This window comes from Pangasianodon hypophthalmus, chromosome 24, assembly GCF_027358585.1.
Source record: "Pangasianodon hypophthalmus isolate fPanHyp1 chromosome 24, fPanHyp1.pri, whole genome shotgun sequence".
Taxonomy (NCBI): Eukaryota; Metazoa; Chordata; class Actinopteri; order Siluriformes; family Pangasiidae; genus Pangasianodon; species Pangasianodon hypophthalmus.
The window spans coordinates 5,464,462-5,488,336 of NC_069733.1; the positions used below are offsets into that span (position 1 = coordinate 5,464,462).

General features: G+C 37.6%; 1 protein-coding gene across 5 annotated transcripts in view; it reads right to left on the reverse strand.

Moving 5' to 3' along the window:
• Window positions 1–23,875, reverse strand: part of LOC113542328 (probable E3 ubiquitin-protein ligase HECTD4) — a 161,291-nt gene that overhangs the window by 34,934 nt on the left and 102,482 nt on the right. For all 5 annotated transcript variants that reach the window (XM_026939767.3, XM_026939764.3, XM_026939765.3 and 2 more), the window contains exons 37-57: window positions 20,927–21,116; window positions 20,342–20,423; window positions 19,936–20,138; window positions 19,313–19,448; window positions 18,942–19,124; window positions 18,623–18,787; window positions 17,081–17,250; window positions 15,983–16,098; window positions 12,792–12,901; window positions 12,348–12,509; window positions 11,982–12,130; window positions 11,731–11,810; window positions 10,840–11,003; window positions 10,356–10,593; window positions 9,999–10,135; window positions 9,780–9,906; window positions 8,289–8,426; window positions 7,150–7,286; window positions 4,291–4,451; window positions 3,925–4,106; window positions 850–1,055 (exon numbers count right to left, since the gene is read on the reverse strand). In XM_026939767.3, coding sequence (XP_026795568.1) covers window positions 850–1,055; window positions 3,925–4,106; window positions 4,291–4,451; window positions 7,150–7,286; window positions 8,289–8,426; window positions 9,780–9,906; window positions 9,999–10,135; window positions 10,356–10,593; window positions 10,840–11,003; window positions 11,731–11,810; window positions 11,982–12,130; window positions 12,348–12,509; window positions 12,792–12,901; window positions 15,983–16,098; window positions 17,081–17,250; window positions 18,623–18,787; window positions 18,942–19,124; window positions 19,313–19,448; window positions 19,936–20,138; window positions 20,342–20,423; window positions 20,927–21,116 — 3,236 coding nt within the window. The remainder of the gene's footprint in view (window positions 1–849; window positions 1,056–3,924; window positions 4,107–4,290; window positions 4,452–7,149; window positions 7,287–8,288; window positions 8,427–9,779; window positions 9,907–9,998; window positions 10,136–10,355; window positions 10,594–10,839; window positions 11,004–11,730; window positions 11,811–11,981; window positions 12,131–12,347; window positions 12,510–12,791; window positions 12,902–15,982; window positions 16,099–17,080; window positions 17,251–18,622; window positions 18,788–18,941; window positions 19,125–19,312; window positions 19,449–19,935; window positions 20,139–20,341; window positions 20,424–20,926; window positions 21,117–23,875) is intronic.

A 23,875-nucleotide genomic window follows, 5' to 3' on the forward strand; every position in this document is an offset into this window, starting at 1 on the left:
GTAGATCACTTTTTCTACACTTTTTGTAAAGGTGTGTGAAATTGTTTGCATAAGCCGATCTAAAAAAAAAAATTCTGAAATGCTGATATTCTATGTACTCCTGTGTAGGTTGATGAATATCAATCACCAAATGTAACATAAAAAGCAAAGCTCACAGAGCTTAAATAACGAGCAAAAGGCAAAAATATTCTAAAATAAACAAAATTCTCAGAGGTAGAATTAAAAGTTATTTTGACTCACGTCTATGCCACTGTCAGTTAGTGCTGGATCTAATAAAGTGTTGCACGGCATTAAAAGATGATGTGGCAAATGGAACCATTTATACACCACCTGAGTGCATTCTCATTTTATATAGTGGCATTCTTAATTGAATGACTAGTCTAATTTGGACCTGTATGTTGGCTTGCTTTCTACATGTACTCAACATGTAGTCCAAATAGAGGAAAAGATCAAATGCTTCTCTGTAGTCCCATGGTTAGTGATGTGGCAAAATATTTCTTTAATTCAGAGAATCTACTGTTTTCATTATAATTATTTTTTACTGTATCACATTTTTGCACTAATTCTTTGCTGTTGTGTCTCCTGTTTATGACTAATTATAGAATTTACAGTTTTGCTCAATTTCTTTACTTTACACCACCTAAATCATGTGTATTGTCCTGTATCTTTTTTTGTATCATACTGTTTTTCCTACACAGCTGTAATTTTTGCACTTTATGTAGTCCTTAGTGCCATGCTCATGTATTTTGTGGGTTGCACCATGACAAATGACAAAAATATCCCAAAAATGATTTTAAGAAAGTTTGATGGAGGAATGTCAAGAGGGCAAAACCAGTCAACTTTAAATACCTGGAGGAAACAACAGATCTGCTTGGTCAGCTCCAGTAAGCTGTCCTCTCCCTGGTGCAATGCTCTGCTGATAGCCACTGTCAGCCACTCCCGAATGGTCTGTGCATTACCCTGGTAGAAGAGTTCAGTGGGGGAGCAGCTTTGACCTTTCAGGTTGTGCAGCACAGACTGGGCCACCAAGATGGAGCTTGAGCTAATGGAGCCATCTGCAGGAGCACAATACCCCAATGTTTTTACTGCTTGATAAAATAAATTAATAAATAAATAAACAAATGTGCAGGTTTTTCATATGCAAGAGCGATTTTGTAGAATATAATTTGACGTACTCATTTGACATTGATGACATTTTATGTAACCTAATTCATGCAAATTGTTACAAATCATGAGCCCATGTTTCTAGTTTTAAGAATCAGAGATGTGGAAGTTAAACAAGTTTATAAAAAAAAAAAAAAAAAAAAAAAAAAAAACTGTGGCAGTGAATCCATAGCTCCTCCTGGGATAAGGCAGGAATACAATGTAATGCCATTGCACTGCATTACATTCTCATTTACACCTACAAACAATTAAATGTAGGTAATCAACCTACCGGCATATTTTCTGGAAATGGGAAAAAAAAAAAAAAAACAGAGTACCAGCAGAAAACCCACGCATATGAGGGGGGACCCTAAAATTCCCGAAATTGTTCATTAAATTTGAAAAAAAAAAGAAAAAAAAAAAACTAGCTTTATAAAACTTACAGCATTTCCCCTTTAATCCCCTTCACATAACTTTCCTTGTGATGTGATACACTTGTCCCAGAATTTCTCCCATTCCTGGAAACATTTCCTGTAGTATCATTTGTCATCATATCTAGAGGCTTGTGCGTTTTTTTTTCTGGATTTCTTCCATGGTGGCGAATCTTTTCCCCTTCAGTCTCATTTTTAATTTCAGTAACAAAAAGAAGTCACAAGGAGCAAGATCTGGCAAATATGGTGGACGTGAAGCGATAACCATATTTTTCTGGTTAAAAACTCCTTGGTTGACAACGCAGTGTGTGCAGGTGCATTGTTGTGGTTCAAGTTCCGGTTCTGGGTGCACCACTTCTCCGGATGTTTTTCCCTAATGCTATTTTTCTCATATGTAAGCATGTACTACCTAGCAGCAAAACCTGCAACTATGTCGAGTGCTCATGCCACATTGGAATTCCAGGAATTCTTCAGTCATACAGACAGGAAATAAAGATCAGGATTGAACCCCAGAGTGGTAAGGCACAACTACTGCTAGCTGCTGCACAACTGTAAGTAGGTTATTAAAATTGTATGTACCACCCTTCTGATTTCTGCTCTAGCAGAAGATACCTATTAAACCAAATAATACTTTTAATGAATTTCTGACAGTAATTATGCCATTGCCTGATAGACTAAAAATATATCAGAGTTCACTTTACTCTTTTAGTCAGGTTCAGTCAGACAGTAAACCCAACTCCTGACCAAGGTAAAATGGTTATTGAAGATGAATTATCTATTTAACTAATGAATTAACACTGAGGCACACAAGGCAGGAATGTGTCTTAGAAAGTGGGAGGAAACTGTAGAGCCCAGAGAAGACCCACATGGACAAGGACAAAACATTCAAATCTCCACAGACTGTAACCTGTGGGATCAAACTACTATATTAAAATACTAACTAGAAACAAATGAAATATCAATTATTGTCAAAGTGAAGACTTTAGCTCATCTTTATCAGGGTCTTTTATTCTTTACATGACTGAATTAATTTAGTTATCTTAATTTATTACAACTATTTTATTTGCATTTTATAATTTATATGCCTTGAATAAAACTATCACTGTTACGGGTTGACAAGCTTGAAGCCATTAAATCCAAACATTAAAAAACATGATATGTCAACAATATGGAAAGCCTCCAGGTTTATAAATGGATATATAGTCAGCTCCAGAATTAGTGGCACCCATGGTACAGATATGCAACTCCCTTAATATACTCCCTTATATACTCCCAGTGTAACAGCACTGAGACTCATATAATGCCTGACGAGAATAGATAATACAGAGCAATAAATCTGAGATGACTTCTGCCTCAAAATGTTGTGCATTCTGAGATGATTTTCTCCTCTTCACAGTCATAAAGAGTTATTTGAGTAAAGGGTAGTTATTTGAGTAAAGGGTAGCCTTCCTGTCAGCTCAAAACAGTCTGGCCATTCTCTTTTGACCTCTCTCTTCGACATGACATTTCCACCCAACAACTGCTGCTCACTGGATGTTTTTTTGTTCTTTGCACCATTCTGTGTAAACACTAGAGACTCTAATGAGTAAAAATCCCAGGAGATCAGCAGTTTCTGAAATACTCAAAACAGCCCGTCTGGCACCAGCATCCATACTATGGCATGGTCAAATGAATGAGATCATGTTTTTTCTCCATTCTGATGTTTGATGTGAACATTAACTGACATTCTTGACCTATATCTACATGATTTTATGTATTGTGCTGCTGCCCCATGATTGGCTGACTGGATAACTGCATGAATTTGCGGTTTTGTGAGTATATGTTTTGAATCACTGTCCTTCTAGAAGATCCATCCACAACCCACTTTCAGCTTCATGGGAGAGGTATCCAGATTTTCATTTATAATCTCGTGGCACATGGTCCCTGAAGCCTTTCATCAGCACAGATACTTCAACCCGATACCTTCACCTGAGCTGTCACTGCACTATTTTTCAAAATTTTGCATAATTAGATTTTTTTTGTATTCAATGTTTATCTGGCTTTGCACTATTTTTTATACATTACCACGGCCGCACAATTACTCTTGCACTACTAGTTATTCAGGTACTACTGTACGTAGGTACATAAGCATATTTTCCAGTTCAGTTTAACTGTATTTAATCTGTACAGCTCTTTCTTTATATTCTTTATATGTTTAACTTAATTGTTTTATTCTTACAGTTTTAATTCTGTGTATGCTGCTTTAACAAACATTTTTTTATTAAGTGTCACTGTATCTTAATCAGACATTTGCTGATAGCCAGCCGTTTCACTTTTAACTTCTTTCTTCCAAATCACTATATAGGTTTACCTGGCAGAGGTGGAGCCAGTAACTGATTAGACAAAAGCCCCAGGTGTTCAAGTGTAATGTCACGCACAGCTGGGATGTGGAAGAGGCGTGTGAAGGTGTGAGGACTCTTGGGTGCAAAGATATTGAGCAATGCCATACGACAGTACAGACGTGCCAAAGCACTCTCACAACGCAGCAGTTCCCTGGAACACACACAGTGCAGAATTAGAATCAGTGTGAGTGGGTGGTAAATAAAAAGAACTGTTGCACGGAATTGTGGAAAAAGTAATTTACCAAAGGTGTAATGATTAAGCTTAGAGTAGTGGGAACACATAAGCACATATATAAGTACATGACTGTTTAAAAATAAAGGGGTTTGTCTACAACCTGTGAATTTGAATGTTGCTGCTATCCAAAGACACAAGGCCATTGGCTGCAGTTCTGCGGGAACCTGCTGGTGGGCGCTCCAGCATCTCAATGGGGTACCAGTACCTGACCAACACACCCTCACTGCGTAAGTACGTCTCCACCTGGACCAAATCATTTACCTAGACAGACAAATACACAATAGTGCACTCTTAGCCCAGAATTTTCTGAAACCAGATATGTAATTTATGATATAATTCTTAACATGAAAAGCTGCCATGTGGACAAATGATCACGGAACCACGCAAGTGCAATTAAATGGTTAAATCTGTAAGGTTTCTACATATCTGATATTCAGCAAAAAAAGTTACATGCTCAGAAAAAATGGTGCCAAAACATATCCTTCCTTGTTGCTGTACCTCAACAATCGTACAGCTATTGTTGAGCCACAGATTATCCTAATGTTTGCCAGTTATTTTACTAAGAAGACTTACTGTTAAAAGACTACACTATGTGGTGGAGGAAAATTTTTATTATGAAAATCATTAACAATAAATTAAATTATTTATTGAACACTAGATTTTATCATATGTCTCTTGTCATGGTTTTATAAAGGCAATAAGCCTTTTTTTTTTACACTGTGTGCACAATTATTAGGCAAGTTGTATTTTTGAGGATAAATTTTGTTATTGTACAACTACAGTGCTCTTGGTCAATCCAAAATGTTAACAAACCCTCAGACCTGAACATGTAAGTAGTAAAAGTGAAGTTTTGGCTTTCTTAAGAGAATATCTACATGTACACCAGTATTAGGCAACTATTAGTGTGCAGAATTATTATGCAACTAAATGACAAACAAAGATTTACCCATCTCACTTGTTTATTTTCACCTGTCAGAGTGAGAATAATAAACAAACTCAAAATTTACAAATAAACATTTCTGAAATTTCAAAAAGAAAACGTCAGTGACCAATATAGCCACCCTTCTTTTCAATAACAGTCACAAGCCTTCCATTCACAGAGTCAGTCAGTTTCTTGATCTGTTCAGAATCAACTTTTTGTGCAGCCGCAACCACAGCCTCCCAGACACTGTTCAGAGAGGTGTACTGTTTACCTTCACTATAAATTTCCTGCTTAAGAAGGGCCCAAAAGTTCTCAATAGGGTTAAAGTCAGGTGAAGAAGGGGGCCATGTCATTAGTTTTTCATCTTTAAGGCCTTTACTGGCCACGCAGTGGAGTACTTTGATGCATGTGATGGAGCGTTGTCTTGCATAAAAATCAAAGTCTTCTTGAAAGATGCAGACTTTTTCCTGTACCACTGCTTGAAGAAAGTGTTTTCTAAAAATTGGCAGTAGGTCTGAGAGTTGATTTTGAGTCCATTTTCACCCCGAAAAGGTCCAACTAGTTCATCTTTAATAATACCTGCCCATACCAGTACCCTACCTCCACCTGGCTGGCGTCTGAGCCAAAGCGGAGCTCTGTGTCCGTTACAGATCCAACCACGGACCCATCCATCTGGTCCGTCAAGAGTCACTCTCATCTCATCAGTCCACAAAACCTTCGAAAAATCTGTCTTCAGATATTTCTTGGCCCATTCTTGACGTTGCAACTTATGTGTCTTGTTCAGAGGTGGTTGGGTTTCAGCTTTTCTTACCTTGGCCATGTCTCTGAGAACTGAACACCTCATACTTCTTGACACTCCAGGTAGGTTGCAGTTGTGGAATATGGCAGCACTGGAGGATAATGGGTTCCTGGTGGCTTCATGTTTGATTCTTCTCAAATCTTTGGTGGTTAACTTGCGTCTTTTCTTCTCGACACGTTTCTTGCGACCCTGTGGACTATTTGCTACAAAACGTTTGATGGTTCTGTGATCACGCCCCAATATCTTAGATATTTCAAGAGTGCTGCATCCCTGTGAAAGACTTTTTACAATTTTTGACTTTTCAGAGTCAGTTAAATCTCTTTTTTGGCCCATTTTTCCTGAGGAGAAGAATCTGCCTAATAATTATGCACACCTTGATCTCCTTAGGCCACACCCTACACACAAATACGATCACCTGATATGCATTAATTCCAATAAGCATTCAAGTTTATACAGCTTGGAGTTGGAAATTATGGATAAAATGATGATATGGTCAAAATACTCACTTGCCTAATAATTGTGCACACAGTGTATAAGCAATAAACTTTGCGTCATGTCAAAATCACCATGTGACACTGTAATGCATGCCCTCATGGTTTACTGTTTTTAAAGTCTAATTAAATGTACAAAAGGGGTCCTAAAGGTTGATGTGTGTAACATAAATTATTTTTAAATGATTACCATTTATGTTTCCAAATGTTAGGTATCAAGTACTGGTTCCTTACTAAAGATGAAAAAGATCCCTTCATGGTACCAACCTCAGTGACAAGCAAAAATAAAGTTTAGCCAGTGTGCGTTTGTGGGTACACAGGATTATACACTAAGCATTGTTATATTTTTAGTGCAGAGGGGTGTAATTATAGGGTGTGGCGAGTACAAAATTTGTACACGTAATTTTGCAGTCCTAGCCCACCAATATGCCCAAGCAACCAATGAACATAAATGGTGTTGAGGTGTGACTTTATTGGCAAGAGGGTGGATATGTGAAGGGGTAATATGAGTGTAAACGGTGTAGTAGTGCAAGTTTAAAGAGATAAGTCAAATTTCCTGAAAGACATCATGCTAATCCAGGTAAAAGGGATCATATCAGGCCAACCAATTCTTTCAAGATCAGTCAGTGTTAAAATGGCAGTGTTTAAAATGCATATCCGCTTTAAATTTCATTCAGCGTTGAGCAGATTTACCAATATTTTTCTTATGAAGTGGGCTTCCGCCTGTGTTATTATTAAGAAACTTACACTATCAACATCAAGGACTGCTCCGTGAAGGCCAAAGGTTTTGAGCATGCCTCGAATGGCAAACTTTGGCAAGGCTGTTCCTCCCATGCTGCTGCCAGTGTTGTTGCACTCAGGACAGCGTATAACCACTGTTAGACCTGGAGGGAGCCGCAACAACAAAGAATAAATACCTTATAAGAGCGCAGCAGGGTTTTAATCATTAATTTCCTTCAAAATTACCATATACAAAAAATAAGAGTCAAACAAATTTCCAAAATCCATTTTTACAGCAAAAGTGCACAAAAAATATATTTTTTAAATAATAAGCAAATATATTTATACTTCATTGTCACTAGGTAGCAGGAAATAAGATAAAAAAATGAACTCTTTTGTCCACCAGCTAGATTTGTGAATTTATGTTATTACCTATTTACAATTACCCAAATATCCAAATATTATTACCCAAATCACCCCCCTATACTCTGCATTCAGTCTGCACTTTGATAATGTCACAGAGGTGCGACATATCTCGCAAGATCAAGGGCACAAGGCTGTAAAAGCAAGCATTACTTTCTGGTTGTGTAGAACGCAGTGCTTACACAATGACCCACTGTTTGGTGATACTGGCTGAGAGTTACAAAACAGCAGTCATAACTCACTCAAACACGAGCTACTTATACATGAAACAGATAATGGCTGTGATGAATAGGAATATGAATTTTTATGTTCTGACAACACAAATATGCAAAAAAATTCTAAACATTTTAGGATTCAATTGGAAGAGGGGCAGGTGAAGCTTTTCTTGTTTCTTGCAAATGGCTATACACAGCAATTTAAAATTTCACCTGCAGACAAAAAAGTAATTATTAAGAAACACGTAATGGATATTTTGGCATTTAATCACCACTAGGGGTGAATGCAAAAAGAACAAAAAGAAAGCACTTTATTATATATATATATATATATATATATATATATATATATATATATATATATATATATATATATATATATATGTGTATACACACAGTATATTTATATAAAGTATAAGTGTATCATGCTCAAAGTTTGGAAACTGTATACTTATCATTTTAATGCATTTTCTTCTGTTTACTATAGAGAACATAGTTTATTTAAAAAATGCGTGTGGGTGTGTGTACCTTTGCGGACTTTGTCGATGGTAAATTTACTGGCCTCGTCCTTGATGTCCTCAATAGTGGGGAGGTAGAGATCACGAGGAATGCCACCATTCTCTTCATAGAGGAACTCCACTGTCTGTCGTGCAATGTCCACCATTCCTTTAATAAAAAATACAAATCCAGAGACACAATAAGACATAAATTGATGGGAAAACTATCACTTAAAAACAGCTTACAGACTATGAGAAATTAATCTGATCTCTATGATCAGTAGTGTTGTTAGGGTCTATTATTTAGGATTTACCCACCAAATGTTTTGTTTGCATCTCAAATGTTTGTCATCTGAATGCCGATGTTAGAAAAGTTGCACTGTTGCAATGTTTATTACATTAATGACTGAAAACCACATTGATCAATAATATATTTAAGACAATTAGAACTGGCCTCCTGGAATACTGGGGCATCTGAAGGCATTGTTTTCTATGAGTACTTTTTTAAAATTCACACCGACAGCAGTTTTATGTTTTTACTGTTAATTAGCTTTTACTGGTTTCTTTGTCTGGGAAACTACTTTAAGTAACATGAATTCAAACAAATATAATCAGTGAGGTCTAAAAGTCTGAGACCACATCGAAAATCTGGGATTTTTTTCATTTAAAACTAGAAATAAACAAAAAACTTTAGAACAAGTAGAACTCGATGCCAACGGCGTCAGTGGGGATGCCTCCACCACCATCAAATCTAGTCCATCTTGTTAGTAACTGTTATGTCTAAAATATGCACGGACAGATGACCCAACAATGCAAAAACCTAATGTCTCCACAACTTTTCTTTAAAACAAAGAAAAGTTTCAAATAATTAAATGAGCAACATTTCAAGATTCTGCACTTTTTCAAGGTCATCCAAAGTTGTGACATTGACCATGTTAACTCCTTTGTACAAAAAGTCAGATTTCCCTGAGTCTTATCTATTCAACTGAAGCATGTGTTCAGGCGACACATGGATGGATTTGATCCAACATGGATCATCAGGTTTTTGGACAAAATTGTGGAGTCCATGTCACCTCGAGTGTACTGACATGTACTGACTGTAGCCCATCAGGTGCACTTGTCAGCACCCCTCTTATCTGTCCATCAATAGAAAGAGACCACTATATAGTTTCTGGCTGGCAGTATGTTCTCAGGATATGAATGACATTAATATGGTAGTGGCATGGTAGTTTGTGTAGTATTGATATGGGTTTACAGTACATAATTATGCAGGATGCAATTTATAAATGAAAATGAATTGAATTGAATATATTATTTGAAAGTTAATTATACAGTATGAGTTATTAGAAAGAAAACATCTGAAATCTGCGAATGATTTAAAACCTTCAAACTATTCGAACAATTGTGTGTAATGTACATTTTATACAGTCATCATACAATTCTGCTCATTCTCTTAAAGAATACCAGTAATGCTGATATCGACTATATATAGAATAAATCTTCAGGGATGTATTCTGCTCACCAAGTTGGAGTGCCCCCTTTATCTGGTCCAGTCCTGATTTCCTCTCAGCTTCATTCCTGAAGCGGCGCCGTATAGTAGGGAACACTTTGGTCTCCCATGCTTTAACAAGCAGGGCATAGTGATCCTCCTGGAAAAAGAGAAGTGGAGGTATACAAATACAATTTTGATACAAATACAAATTTGGATACAAATGAGTGACTATGTGACAAAATCTCTCACTCTTGGCACATCATCATCGTCCTCATCATCACTCTCATCGTCAGTGATAGGTGGAGGGTGGGGGTCAGGGCCCGAGGTCACGAGATTCTCATAGCTCAGCTCAAGTTTGTAGTAGCAGGAAGCATCACTGTTATATTCTAAGAACCAAAGAGGAAAAGTATAACTATGTAATAGTACATAAGCAAAAAAATAAATGAGTGTGTGAATTTAAGTTTGTAAATTTACTGCACAAAAAATAACTAACAAAATTATTTACAAGATTAGCTGGTTAGGTGTATTTTGGGATAGCAGTGTAGATCATTATGACTATATCAGCCTGCCACTGTTACAGTCTTAAATGTGAGAGATGGGCCTTACGCGGCTGAGTAGTAGACACCGCAGCGATGCGACAAGGAGGTCCATGTGAGCCAGAGTCGGATGCTACACTGGCACCAGCATCATTGTCACTGTCTGAAGCCATGGCAAAAGGCAGGGCCTCAAAATTGGCACTTATCTCCTCTGAGAGGTCCATGCAAAGGTCGGCTGCATTTCTATGGGCCTGTCCCTCCGCGTATGCAAACGACTGGCATCCAAAGTTAGCACGAACCTTTGTGTTCTAGAAATGTCCAAATGTGCAAACACAGTCTGATTCTTGCAGTCAAAGAGCACCACCCCAATCTAAGCATCAATGTACTTCTTTTGCTGCTTAAGTCACTTATATCATCATTAAACTATTAAAAACGGATAAAACCTCACAGTGACCAATGTATATGAGAGCGCTAAACTGCAAACTCATAGTGATCTATATATTGGCTGAATCCTGTTTCTTTCTACTGAAATGACTGAAGTGTTGCTCATTAACCTTCTTTTGGATGTGGACCACGGGCCACATTCCTCCAGCTACATCCTCCAGGTAAGGGCTAAGGCGCTGACCACAGTAGGTGAAGTATACCCTTCCCTTAGGAGCCTGGCCTGGGGGAGGTGGTGTGCCCTCCATACGCTCCCAACCTATTCCAGCAATGTTTCCTAAGCAAGAAATGTAAGGGGAAAAAAAATTTAATGACAAAATTAACTAGAATAGTAATATATTAGCAGAGGGGCATGTCATGAATATACTATGCATCAGGCTGAAATCTATTCCACCTTGTAGGAAATGTAAACTTCTGCTTTACATACCAAACAAATGTGCTACAACATTTTGTATACTACTAGGACTACTATTAGCAGATAATCAGTCCTTGCTAAGATCAGACTAAGATGCCCACTGTGAGCATTACAGTTGACTCTATTAACAGAGCCAGTTTGGTACTGCAGGCTGACTGGGCGGAAAACACACACCAGAAAAACTTAATTAGATGTGAAATTATGAAACTAATAAATGCTTTTGTTTTCTACAAAATGTTAATGAAATGAAATGGAAAAAATAAACTAAATGTTAATTCAAAATTAAGCGCACATCAATGCTAAGAAATATATTTAAAAAAAATACAATTTTAAGACATTCAGGAATCTGAATTTGAACCGTAGGGATAACAACTAAAAGAAAATACATAAATATTAAAACAAATTAGAAAGAACACAAATAATCCTCTGAAACATTTCATAATAAAACAAAAAAAAATCTATATCAATCATATTGATAGAATTTAATAGAGTCTAACATGCCACGGCATCTTTCATTGCCAACAGCAAAAACTAAGACAACAAGACAGACTGATTTTTTAAATCAAAATAGACAAACATTCCATCTCACCAGGAAGCAGAGCCACATCTAGCCTTACGCTCTTCCATTGGAGCAAACTGGAGCCATTGTAGTGTACAGCCCTCCCATTACTGGGGGTGGGGGAGAGAGAAAACAGAAAATTTGTTTAAAAAAAAAAATAATAATAATAATAAAAAAAAAAAAAAATAGCAAAGAATCTAATACTGTGTGAGAAAATGAGAACATATGTTTAGCAATCAGCAATTCTGGGAAACAAAGAAAATGAGATAAAAGAAGAGTACTTGTGAAAGAGACAAGTGCCAACAGGATTGGTCCATGCACCATCTCTCTTTTCTGCTTCTGTGGTAAAGCCAAAAGACACAATTGGGCCACTGTCATCCTCAGAATCTCCATAGGACACTATCTCTAATTCCCAGTAAAATGATGGAGCCTGAAAAACAGACAAAAATAATGAAAAACTAGAGCTCATTTCAAACTAAAAATGTCTGCTATTATCTTAGAAATGCATGAAAATTTATTATTATAAAAATTTATTTCATAATGCCATAACTTCACAAAAACAGTCTGTAAAAAAAAAAAAGGCTATGCTTTATGTACTGTATAATGCTGTGTTGTTCATTTATCAGTGTCTGCTTCAAAATTGCTACCTGAACAGGAACTGGTGAAGTAGCATAGATAAAAGTGCCCCTAGGCAGGCCACCCCCAGCACTGGGGTCTGCTAGAAATGTCACAGAGGTCTGGTGAGATGAGAACATACACGCACGCACTGGTGGGAAGACACGCGATGGACACCATGTGATTTGCTTGGGCTGAAAGGGGAAGATACCGACAAGACAAACATTTATAACATTTAAAATTTAACAAATGACAAATTCCTGTGCTCCACATTTAGAGATCTGATTGATTCTTTCTTTCTACTAATACTAAAAGATTATATCACTAAAAGATTCTATTAAAAGTTTTAGTAACTTTATCAATTAGTAAATTTATTAATTAAGTTTTATCAATTAACTATATTAATTATACTAAAACCTTAATTTCTTTATACTTATAATGCTGTATTTCTAGCCTAATGAACAGGAGACTCCCACCTGTCTTCTGTCAATCTGGAGTGGAGGAGGAGGAGGAGGTGGACGAGCGCAGTCACGATACAACATTCTTAGTCTTTCACACTGAGCCTCCACTATGCCTAGTCGCTCACCTACATATACACACAAAAGTGCAAAATTGTCAAAAGCCAACCTAAGTGGTAACACACTGAAGGTTTCATCCTAAAAAGATACTCTGGCCAAAAAAAAATTTAACCACTGATACATCTATTGTCTAAAATTTAGCCAAAGTTTTGCTAAACATGAAAATATTTCAGACCCCTTCTCAAGATTTTTAAATTTGTGAGACATTTCTATTTTCTAATTTTTTTCAGTCTGGTTTATTATGAACGTAAGTGCAAGGAATGTTAAGAATAGTCTCTATAGCAGGACCTTTTTACTAGATGACATTTGGGTCCTGGCAGAGAAAAATGCTGTAGGGAGAGAGAGGTGGAAAGAGGTAACAGAGGGAAACAAAAATGTAAAAAGCAATAAAGGAGGACACATCCACAATAGCTGGTTTTACTTCATATTGATTGCTGTCAGGAAATTCAGATAATGGTTTGGAAGGATAAAGATGCAAAAGAGCATCAAACTTGTAGATAAGAGCAGAGCAAAAGTTGGAAATGAAGCTTAAAAAAACAAAGCCTGTATGGAAAAACTGTAGCTTTGCTCCTGAAAGTACATATATTTTTTAAAAAGAAAGCACACCCTCCTTTAATTCTGTGTTTTTATATATGCCTAAATAACAACTATATGGTCTTCAAGTTCTATAAGCAAACAAATAACCTCAGGTAACAAAAAAAAAAACACCACAATAAATTTAAATATGTAGTCATTTTTCCCAAAAAATAAACCAAAATTCAGAAACTAGGTGGGTAGAATTAAGTACAGTCTAAAATTTAGTAACATGTAGAACTGTAGGAGTTTATCAGTGTCTCATATCATTTTGGAGAAATTTTGGCCCACTCCTCTTTACAACATTGCTTCAGTTGATTGATGATCGAGGGCAATAATTTATGTACAGCTCTCTTAAGATGCCACCACAGCATCTCAACAGGGTTGAGGTCTGAACTTTTACTTGGCCATTCAAACACCTTGATTTTTTCTTCTTTAGCCATTCAGATGTTGATTTGCTGGTGTGCTTGGGATCATTCTCCTGTTGCATGACCCAATTTCGGCCCACCTTAAGCTGCAGAACTGATGGCCTTACATTCGTCTCAAGAATATTCTTGTATAAAGTGGAGCTCATCGTTGTCTCAATGACTGCAAGTTTCCCAGGTCCTGTGGCTGCAAAACAAGCCCAAATCACCCCTCCTCCATCATGCCAGTAGGTATGAGATGTTTGTGGTGATATGTTTGCTGTGGTGAGGTGTTTGCTGTGCATGATGACCAAACATCTCCATCTTGGTCTCATCAGTCCAAAGGATACTGTTCCAGAATCTTGAGGTTTGTTCATTTTGTTTGAACCCACCCATTTTTCAAGTGATCAAAAAATATTAGAACATGTGACTGACAGGTGTTTCTTGTTGCACAGATGTGCCCTGTTAGATTGACGGTTTAAACAATTAATAGCCCTGAATGTCTACTCTTGGTTTGTGCCCTGGGTTTTGCCTGTAAAGACTGCATTTGTTGTTTAAAAGGATAAACCAACATGAAGACCAGAGGCTGTCTATTGGAGAAAAGCCAGCAGTTTCAAAGCTGAGAAAAGAGGGAAACTCAAACTCAGAGCCACTGCACAAGCATTGAGCATAGCCAATACAACAATGTGGAACATCCTGAAAAAGAAATAAACCACTGGTGTACTAACAACCAGACACTGAACAGGTTGGCCAAGGCAAACAAAAGCAGTTGATGACAGAATCATTGTGAGAGCTGTGGAAAAAAAAAAAAAAAAAAAAAAAACAGCAGCAGTCACCAACAACCTCCACAGAGCAAGGGTGACGTTATCATAATCCACCATTTGAAGAAGACTTCAAGAGCAGAAATATACAGGCCATACCACAAGATGCAAACCACTCATCAGAGAATCGGAATGTCAGATTTGCATTTGCAAAGAAATACAGAGATGAGCCAAAAAAGCTTTGGAACCAAGATTAATCCCATGATCCAAAACATACCAAATCACCAGGCAAGCACGGTGGAAGTATTGTCATGGCTTGAGCTTGCATGGCTGCTTCTAGAATGTGCTAATCGCTAATCTTTATTGATGATGCAGCTCATGATGGTAGTAGCAGAAGGAATTCAGAAGTCTACAGAAACATTCTGTCTGGCAATTTACAGAGAAATGTATACAATCTAATTGGGAGGAAATTCATCATGCAGCAAAACAATGACCCAAAACACACTGCCAACACCACAAAGGATTTCATCAGGGGGAAAAAGTGGATGCTTTAGACTGACCAAGTCAATCACCAGACTTTAACCTAATTGAGCATGCATTTCACCTCCTGAAGAGGAGACTGAACGGAGAAACCTCCAAAACAAACAAAAACTGAACAAGCCTGTGAAAAGCAGCACAAAAGAAGAATACAACAGTTTGGTGATGCCACTGAGTCGCCAGCTTGAGGTAGTGATTGCAAACAAGGCACAAGCAACCAGATATTATGTGTTATTTACTTCAAGACTATCTGTTACAATACTTTCACTCTTCATTTGCATGCAAGCTCTGCATGCAATGAAGTATTTTCCTGAGCAGCAAAGTTGGAACCAGTACGGCTGGGTTCGTAACCCATTTATCGTTGGGAGTCACGTGTCGTCAGATCAACAGGATGCCCTGCTGGACCTTTCAAGTGACCACTCTTTGAAGGCACTGTTTGACTCAACCACACTGTCAGAATTCTGGCTGTCGGTATGGTATTTATGTCCTAAAAGGCTGAAAACCTCTGACCTTCCTTATATCTTTTTATGTTACAATATGACATTGTACTGCAAAATTCTACAGTGGATTTTTTACATATAATTTTACATACATTACTTGGATGTCATGCCTACTAAGACCCTTTCCTGTGCTAAAATCACTGTAACTCATGCCCTCTTGGGGCTTATTGCCTTTTTTTTAAAAATTTTTTATATTTCTTTCTTCGCCCTTAAACTTTACTAAATGATTCATGTAACATCTATGTGCAAAATCAAACAATTTTTTTTTAATTTTTTTTACACTGAACAGAAAGGAAGTATCAACTGACACATACCAGGGCTACACTCCTGTGCAACTAAGTTTAGAACTTCTACAGCAGCAGGACATTGCTGGATGAACTCCTCACAGAATGAACTGTCCTCCAGCAACTGAGCCATAACCAAACATGCTCTGTCAAGGAAGACACACACACACACACACACACACACACACACACACAAACATTAATATGAGTAATACTGACTACCCTGAATTGCATTGTGTGCTTGATCAGTGATTAAAAAAAGGTCATTTATCTGATCTGGTGAATAAGCAATTTTTGCACACCAAATAATCCAGGCTCAACTGAATTTAATGTAAACATTAGCTGGTGATGTAAATAGCAGAGAATGTCTTACAGGGGAAAAAGGGCTCGTAGGAAAGAAGATATGTAGTTGTCTACCCCATTAGTGAAGGCCTGTTCAGTGCAGCATCCCATGCAAGGAAAAATAGGAACTTTTTTTTGTGAAAAGGCAGAAAAGCTTCAGTTATAAGCTTACAAATGCTTAGGAGAATAACAAAAGCTTACAAAATAACTTTTCCTAAAATAATAGAATGTAAAGTTGGTTTGTTCCCTAAAATACGCAGCTTTGTTTATCACGAGGCACCTGGTTATTTCCAGGACATCTGTAGTTCGAAACATATGTGCAGATCATTCCAGATTTTTATGTCTAGGAGCTCATCTCCCATTTCACTGGGGAGAAAAACACTGCTGTTTTGGCGTATTTTTGAGTATAACTTGTACTAGCATACTCCAGCGTTAAACTGAGGCGCTCCACTGCAAAATGTGTAACGTCAGGCAGGTCTGGTAATTTACAGTTACAGCCTTGCAATTAATGTTCAGGACTTAGACATGGACTCAATCTTTAGGTCTAGGCTGAAAACCTATTTGTTTAGTCAAGCCTTTTGTTAAAATCCTTTTTCTTGTAGGTAAAGGTGCAGATCTCAGGGACTCAGGGGCTTAGCAAGTTCTGGGAAACTGGGATGTTTGGATGCTGTTGTGACAATATCCAATGGCGTTATGACAATATTCAATGTTAAACTGAATATTCAACTGCTATACAAATAAACATTTAATTGAATTAAAAGTTTCAACTGAATGGTGCTTTCTGACCTAGTCCTTATCTCAGCCAGCAGTCGCACTGCAGCCATGACAGGGCTGGAGCCATCTCCAGAGGCTGGTAGGCAGGTGTGGATGGAAAGACTGCCCTCCTGTGGTAGCAGCATGGACTGCACTGCCTGCACTACCTTCTCAGTGATGGACAGCTTATAGAGTGGCAAAGCCTGGGACAGAGAGAGACATTAGAATTATTTGTAGATAAGACCTTTATGTAGAAAACATCATTAGAGAATAAAGGTTAAATGAGGCATTATGCAAGATTAAAAGAGGCTTGGGATTTCAGTTTGGAAGTTACAAATTTCTTTACGTACACTCTGAGCCACAAAAAACTTCAAAAATCTAGAACAATTGAAAATGATGCCAAAAGAACCCAAAGATTACAATGTGACCAAAATCTAACTTTCTTGCCATGCATATTATTGGCATTTTTGGGGAAAAATGGGGATTGCTTACAATGAAATGCTACTACATCCACTGCAAAATATAGTGGGTCACCAGTGTTTTGGGGCTATTGGTATAGAATGTTTTAACCACAAAATGTTAACCAATGTTAATGTGTACTCATATTTGATAATGTTTAATCCTCAATGTTATAGATGTATGGAACTGGTATAGTGCAAAATGTATCATTGTACCCATTATCTCAGTAAAAGGGTTGCTGACTAGAACTCTGTGCATGGAACAGGAAGTGAATGCTAAGAAACCGAGGCCTAAAAATGACCTATATGACCTTACATAGGCATGAGAATCCTGCGTAAAGTGGGAAACAGGAACAACCTGTAAATTTAAGTGAGTAAGGCATCCTTAAACAACAAGATAAGCATTTGGGGTTAACATTATGTCTTGTTAAAAACAGGATGTGGAAGATTATGGAAGATGAGAGTATGTGTCTTGTTAAAAACAGGATGTGGAAGATTGTTCAGGTAAGTGTATGTAAGAATGAAGAGTTGGCAAGCTTTTTCTCTGCAGAGAACTGCTCGACTTGATTCTGGACAGAATAAAGTCTATGGCCTTGAACTTCTGCTCTCCGGAGTGATCTCTGATCTTCATTACTTACTACGACATTTGCAGCTAATAGTCCTGGGCCTTTGTAAAGATTGATAACATCACCAATTCTGCACTGTACCAGGATATTTTAAACCCAAACCTGACAGCCTCTTTTAAAACTTGGCTATAGATTTTTTTAAAAACTGGTTTCAGGAACACAAAATCAACACAGAACTGGTTGCAGGAACGCAGTTTTGTAATGGCATTTTTTAAATGTCCTGATTTGAACCCTTCTGAAACCTTGCGGTCTTAATTGAAGAGGGCAATCCACATGCAGAATCATGGAGCTTGAGCAGTAGTCCCAGGTCTCTCTACAAGTGTTCTCCAATTTATTTCTCCAAATAATTCTGTTGACTGCAACTTCTCAGAACCCAGGTTTCTCTCTCTCTCACAGTTACCATGACAGCCCTAAGTAATTTCCTGTTTACCATGTATAAAACTCCATCACTCTATCATTTACTTGTGCTGGTCTCTGTGTTCATGTCTTACCTCTGACCGTAGTGTTGAGAGGCGGGAGATGGGTACAGTCAAGATGTCAGACGCCTTACAGTCACGGCGATAATCACAGGAGGGGAACTTGACTGTAGCAATGCCTTCCTGCTCATTAATGGAAATGACCACTCCGACACTGTCCTGCAAACCCTTACCTACTACCTATAAGAGATAAATAAGGGCTAGATTGTAGAAAAGGTGAAAAAAAAAAACTTTATAAAATTATTACAATAATATTATTATTACAAAAAGTTAAGGAAGTAAGGAAAAGCCTCTGAAGTTCTGAGCTATTTTATGTGCCATTCTGATGTCTAACCTGGACCTCCGATCCAATTTTGATGGCCTCTTTGAAGCCACCCAGGGCACACAAAGCTGCCACAGCCTGTCGGCTGATTGCTTGCAGCTTGGCCAGCTTTCTGCCACTGCTTGTTCCACTCTCTAAGATGCTCTCTGCATATTTACCCAACTGAGGTATATACATCAGGGCTCTGGACAGTACCTGTTTCATGTGACAGAGTGTATGCAAGACCAGGCATGAGTAAAGGAGAAAGATGTTTGTTTGTTTGCACAAAACCGTTAAACAAATAAAATAATTTTTTTAAACAGAAAATATAAAAAATGATTTAGAAATCACATCTAATGGCTCTATTAGAATAAACTATATTGTATATTAAGCTGAGTGCCAACCTTTTCTGCTGTAGTTGTCCATATCTGCGCAGTGTTTGACTCTGGTGCTGTAAGAAGACTGTGCAGCAAAGCAATGACTTCAGCAGCCATGCTGTTTGCTACATGACCACTGATAAATGGACGGACTGGGTCAGACCTGAGAGAAAGCAATAGTGCAATAGATATGGCTCCAAGGATTATATGCTTTGCACAGTAGAGGAACATATTCTGTTGCGGACACTCTAAAGTATGAGTAAACTGCTCTTAAGGCTCATCACAAAACATGGTTTTTTAAGTAATGAAACAAAGTAAAGATTGCTGATTTATCATCAAGTTACCTTTTTTTGGTTTGTGTACTTATATTAGAGAAAGTGTTTCATAAACCTAAATATTCCTGTAGTGTGGTATGATACTGATGAGTGCATGCCTGTGCATGTGAAAGCATAATGCACAGCTGTCATAAAGGTATCAAACGGGGCTGCTATAAAAGTAGGTGTGAGTGCAGGAAATTTATTTATTTATTATTATTATTATTATTTTTTATTGAGAAATTATTTCACCCTCAACCGTTCATCATCAAACAGTAGCCCAAATCTTCCATCTGAGCAGGCCGTGAACTTGTACTTTATGAAAATGTTTTCTACCTGGACAGTTCTGCATTCCTGTCTCTGCATACTGCACTCTGGGCACTTTTCTTCTTGTCTCCAGTGGCGCTTCCCCCTGAAGTCTCCTGAATTAGAGTTTCCACTGGAGGCCCCACACTCACAATGAGGCCTGACTGAGCCCACTTAATAGCCTTACGCAGGGCTGCGGATGCCTCTTCTGTGACCACTTCACAGCACCCAGTCTTTAGGGAGAAAAAGATGACATGTGGAGTCCATAAAAGTCCATGTTGCTCATATGTAAAAAGCCAATAACAGTATTTTAATGAATTAAGCTTTGCATGTCTGATTACAGGAAAACAAAAGCAATTTAGTAGCATTGATTGTTCTAACACATGAATAGTTCACTGTTAAATATAGCAACTGTAATCATGCAGGCAGAATTGACCTTAGTCATGTCTCTGTCCATTTTCACCACCTTGTCCATGTTGGCTCCAGTGCCAAGCCGAAAAGGACGCCCCTCTGAGCTACTGCAGAGACATTACACATAAAATTGGCTTGAGGGACACCAGAGATTTTACAATGTATTTTAGAAGATATGCCCAAATTATATGCCAAAATATCAGAATAATATAGTACAGTCATTTAGAGAGGCATAGATTCATTCAAAACAAACACTGTGTATCTTTTTTAAACCAGTTTCATTGTAAATCTATAAAAAGTCTGTAAAATTCTACTCTGGCAAAGCAAATTAAATCTATTTGGTGATAAGAATCAATGACAGCTTACAGGTAATTCTGGTGCAACAGGCAAAGCATTACCTGAGACCTCCAAATCACTGCTCAACATCAGAAAGTATAATTAAACATTAACATTCTCAGAGTCAAATTTTATTTGATTGAGCTTTGTGCTTAAAGTGTGAAATGCCACTGTGTGACTGTCAGGGTAATGATGTGTCTCGGTAAAGCTGGCTTTGCTGTACACCTTCCTCTTGGTCTCCAAAATAAAATCTTCTCTAGGGCCTCCTATTTACCTGAGTAATGGCTGAAGTACTTCATGGGAAGATTGGTCTTCTCTCTTGTGTATGAAGATGGAGAGTTTGCCATCCACTGCTTCTCCCTCTTCTCCAACATCTTTATCTGTCTTGACATTGCCCATGGGACTAGCCCAGATTAATCTGGTATCAGGCTCAGAGGAAGCAGGGGAAAGCAGGGTCTGGCTTCCTACGAGAAACATTGAGGAAAGAACACCACAACATGTTTTCCAAAAATAATAATAAAAAATAATTTTACTAGACAAAACATCTAAGCAGTAAGAACACACAAATGCATGAAGGAAACCTAGGGCAACTGGATAGCTACATCTTGCATCCTGTTCAAAAGTATGTCAGTGCAGCAGTGCCTGTGCAGCAGTACCCTGGGCTTCCCTCATATGTCTGTGCTTGGAATGTTCTCGAATGTGGAATGCGCACTGTTTGATTTACTCTGCAATCCAGTGGAAGAGGCATTAGTGGTCTACCCCAGGCGAATGCTCCCATCCCTGGATATAAAGGTTGGAGGAAGTCACACTGTTTGTGTGTTGAAGAAAAACAATTCTGTGCAGAAAATTCGGAGTGTTAGGGCTGACGTTTTTGGAACCAGTCCCTAAACACAGTGGAGGACTGAATCCTGATGGGTTTTGATGGCTGGATTATGAACCCTGTTGCCTCAGCATCATCGAGGCTAAGAGACTGCACAGTCTGTTTATCCTCCATTTCATAATATCAGACCATATGCTTATTAATGTCAGAATCAAACAGGTTATCATAATAGCTGGCTGCAAGCACAGCCTCTGGCTGGACCAGAAAACCTGGACAGGTGCCTGCTTTAACTTGCACATCTCCCTCACTTGAGATTACGTCACCTTCTAACTTCCCCTGAGGTGGCTGGGTCCACCTATACTAAAGTAACTGAAGTCAACACACACAAGTTGCATCAGGTCGAACAGGCAGCAATGATCTTTTTCATACAGAATCAAATAAGCCCCAAGGGCAGGTATGAATACCAAGGTAAGGCTAGGGCAAGTTTTTGCTAGACAATCCTTAGCAAGTAGGCAGCTTGGAGACTCTTGAAAACAGGCTCCAGAAAGTTCACAAGAACTACCAAATCCAGTGCTTCATGGAAAGCTGACCCGCCACTTGGCTATAACAAGTGGAACATGTAACGTAATTGAAAGATTTGCTCTAATGTAAAATGTAAGCTTACTAGCCATGAGGTCAGGTGCACACCATTTCATATAGCACAGATCAGGCACTATGCACAGGAAAGCATAACTAAGCTGGGGCCTCAAAAAATAATAATTTAATTAATTTTTAAATTGTTAACTTGTACGTTCATTGTGCATGCTTTTCATTAATGTGATTTGTGATTCCTCCAACAAACACTAAAAACTTGAACAGGCTAATGTCTTGGCCAAAAAAAAAAAAAAAAAAGAGGGGGAAAAAAAACAACTGAAGCTGTGAAACCTAGAATGAAATTATGTCCAAGATACCACTTACTACTCTGAGCTAATGTACTTGTACTTATATACATATAATAAATATATTAACATTAGATGCACATTTGTGAATAAACACTCCTGGCAGGCAGATACACAATCTTGACTTTTATTCTTAATGCTGCCACCCCTATTTGCAAATGAAATTTGGCGTGCATATAGTACTAGAATAATAGTTTACACATGCAAATATTCAGGTCCCTAACTGTTTGCCAACAATAGATTTTATGCTTCTCAAAATGCTTTTTATTTATTTATTTATTTATTTTTAAATTTTAGCCATATTTCCATACCTATATCTCTAAACGTATTAGTTCTTTCCAAACGAAACCTGGTAGTTACTTTGCACATGTGGCATAATACATGCTATAAGAAGGAAAATGGAGGTATATATTATAGGGAATTTTCTACTTTTTCAAAATCATAGTCACACGTAGTAATTGTTTTTTTTTTTTTTATTTCCTTAAATCTGAATCTTTATAACTAAGAGTAGAAGCAGTAGATATAAATCTCCTTAAAATTTTAAGTCTGTATCTACAATATTGACCTTTCTGTGAGCAGCTGAAAAGTGCTTCACAATAACTTTTTATTGACATTACATTTTTGACTGTACTGAAGAGCCTATATTTCAGAGAATAAGATGGATACAGCTTGTCTGGTGACATCATCAGGTATCTCAGTAAGTAAACTCAGCTCTGACCTGAAAATTTTACAACAGCACAGCTTTGTTGGATCATTGAAATAAATCCAACAAAAAGTGAAGAAATCTGTACAAGAAATCCAACACCTCTCAATATAAAACCAGTTATATTTTGTAAAGCATCAATATCTGATCAGCAGTACTTAGTAATTCTCAGTTTCAAATATCAATCCTAGATTAGAATAATTTTAAAGCAGTTTAAAGAGTTTGATGCACAGCAGCACAGATGGTAGGCATCTCAATAGAGTAGTGGGTCATTCCATGTCAATTCAAGCACATTCCACCTTTTTTGGAATTTGCTTGAATTGACATGGAATGACCCAATACTCTGTTGAGATGCCTATCACCAGTGCTGCTGTAAATAAGCAAATAGGCAGGATGAATGAGGATGTTTAGAGAGAAAATAAAAATTAATATAACATACTGTATTGCTTAATAGTACCTGTTCTTCACAAATTTTGGCTCACTCATTTTGCTGCATAAGAGGAAAGGAGGGAAAAAAATCAATGCAAACTATGACAGTGATGTCATTGTGCTGAAAGACGTATGTATGAAAACGAAATTTTTAAATGTACTCTGTGTGCTACAAAACCTTACTTTGTGTTACTGATTTTTTTTAGAATCTGCTAAGTAAATCTTTACTTATACACATTGTGTAATTTGTTGAGAACAAAATGATGTCACAATGGTCAATGGAAGCCAAAGTCATCAGCACATTGAGGGCTGGATTCAAAATCACACTGAAAA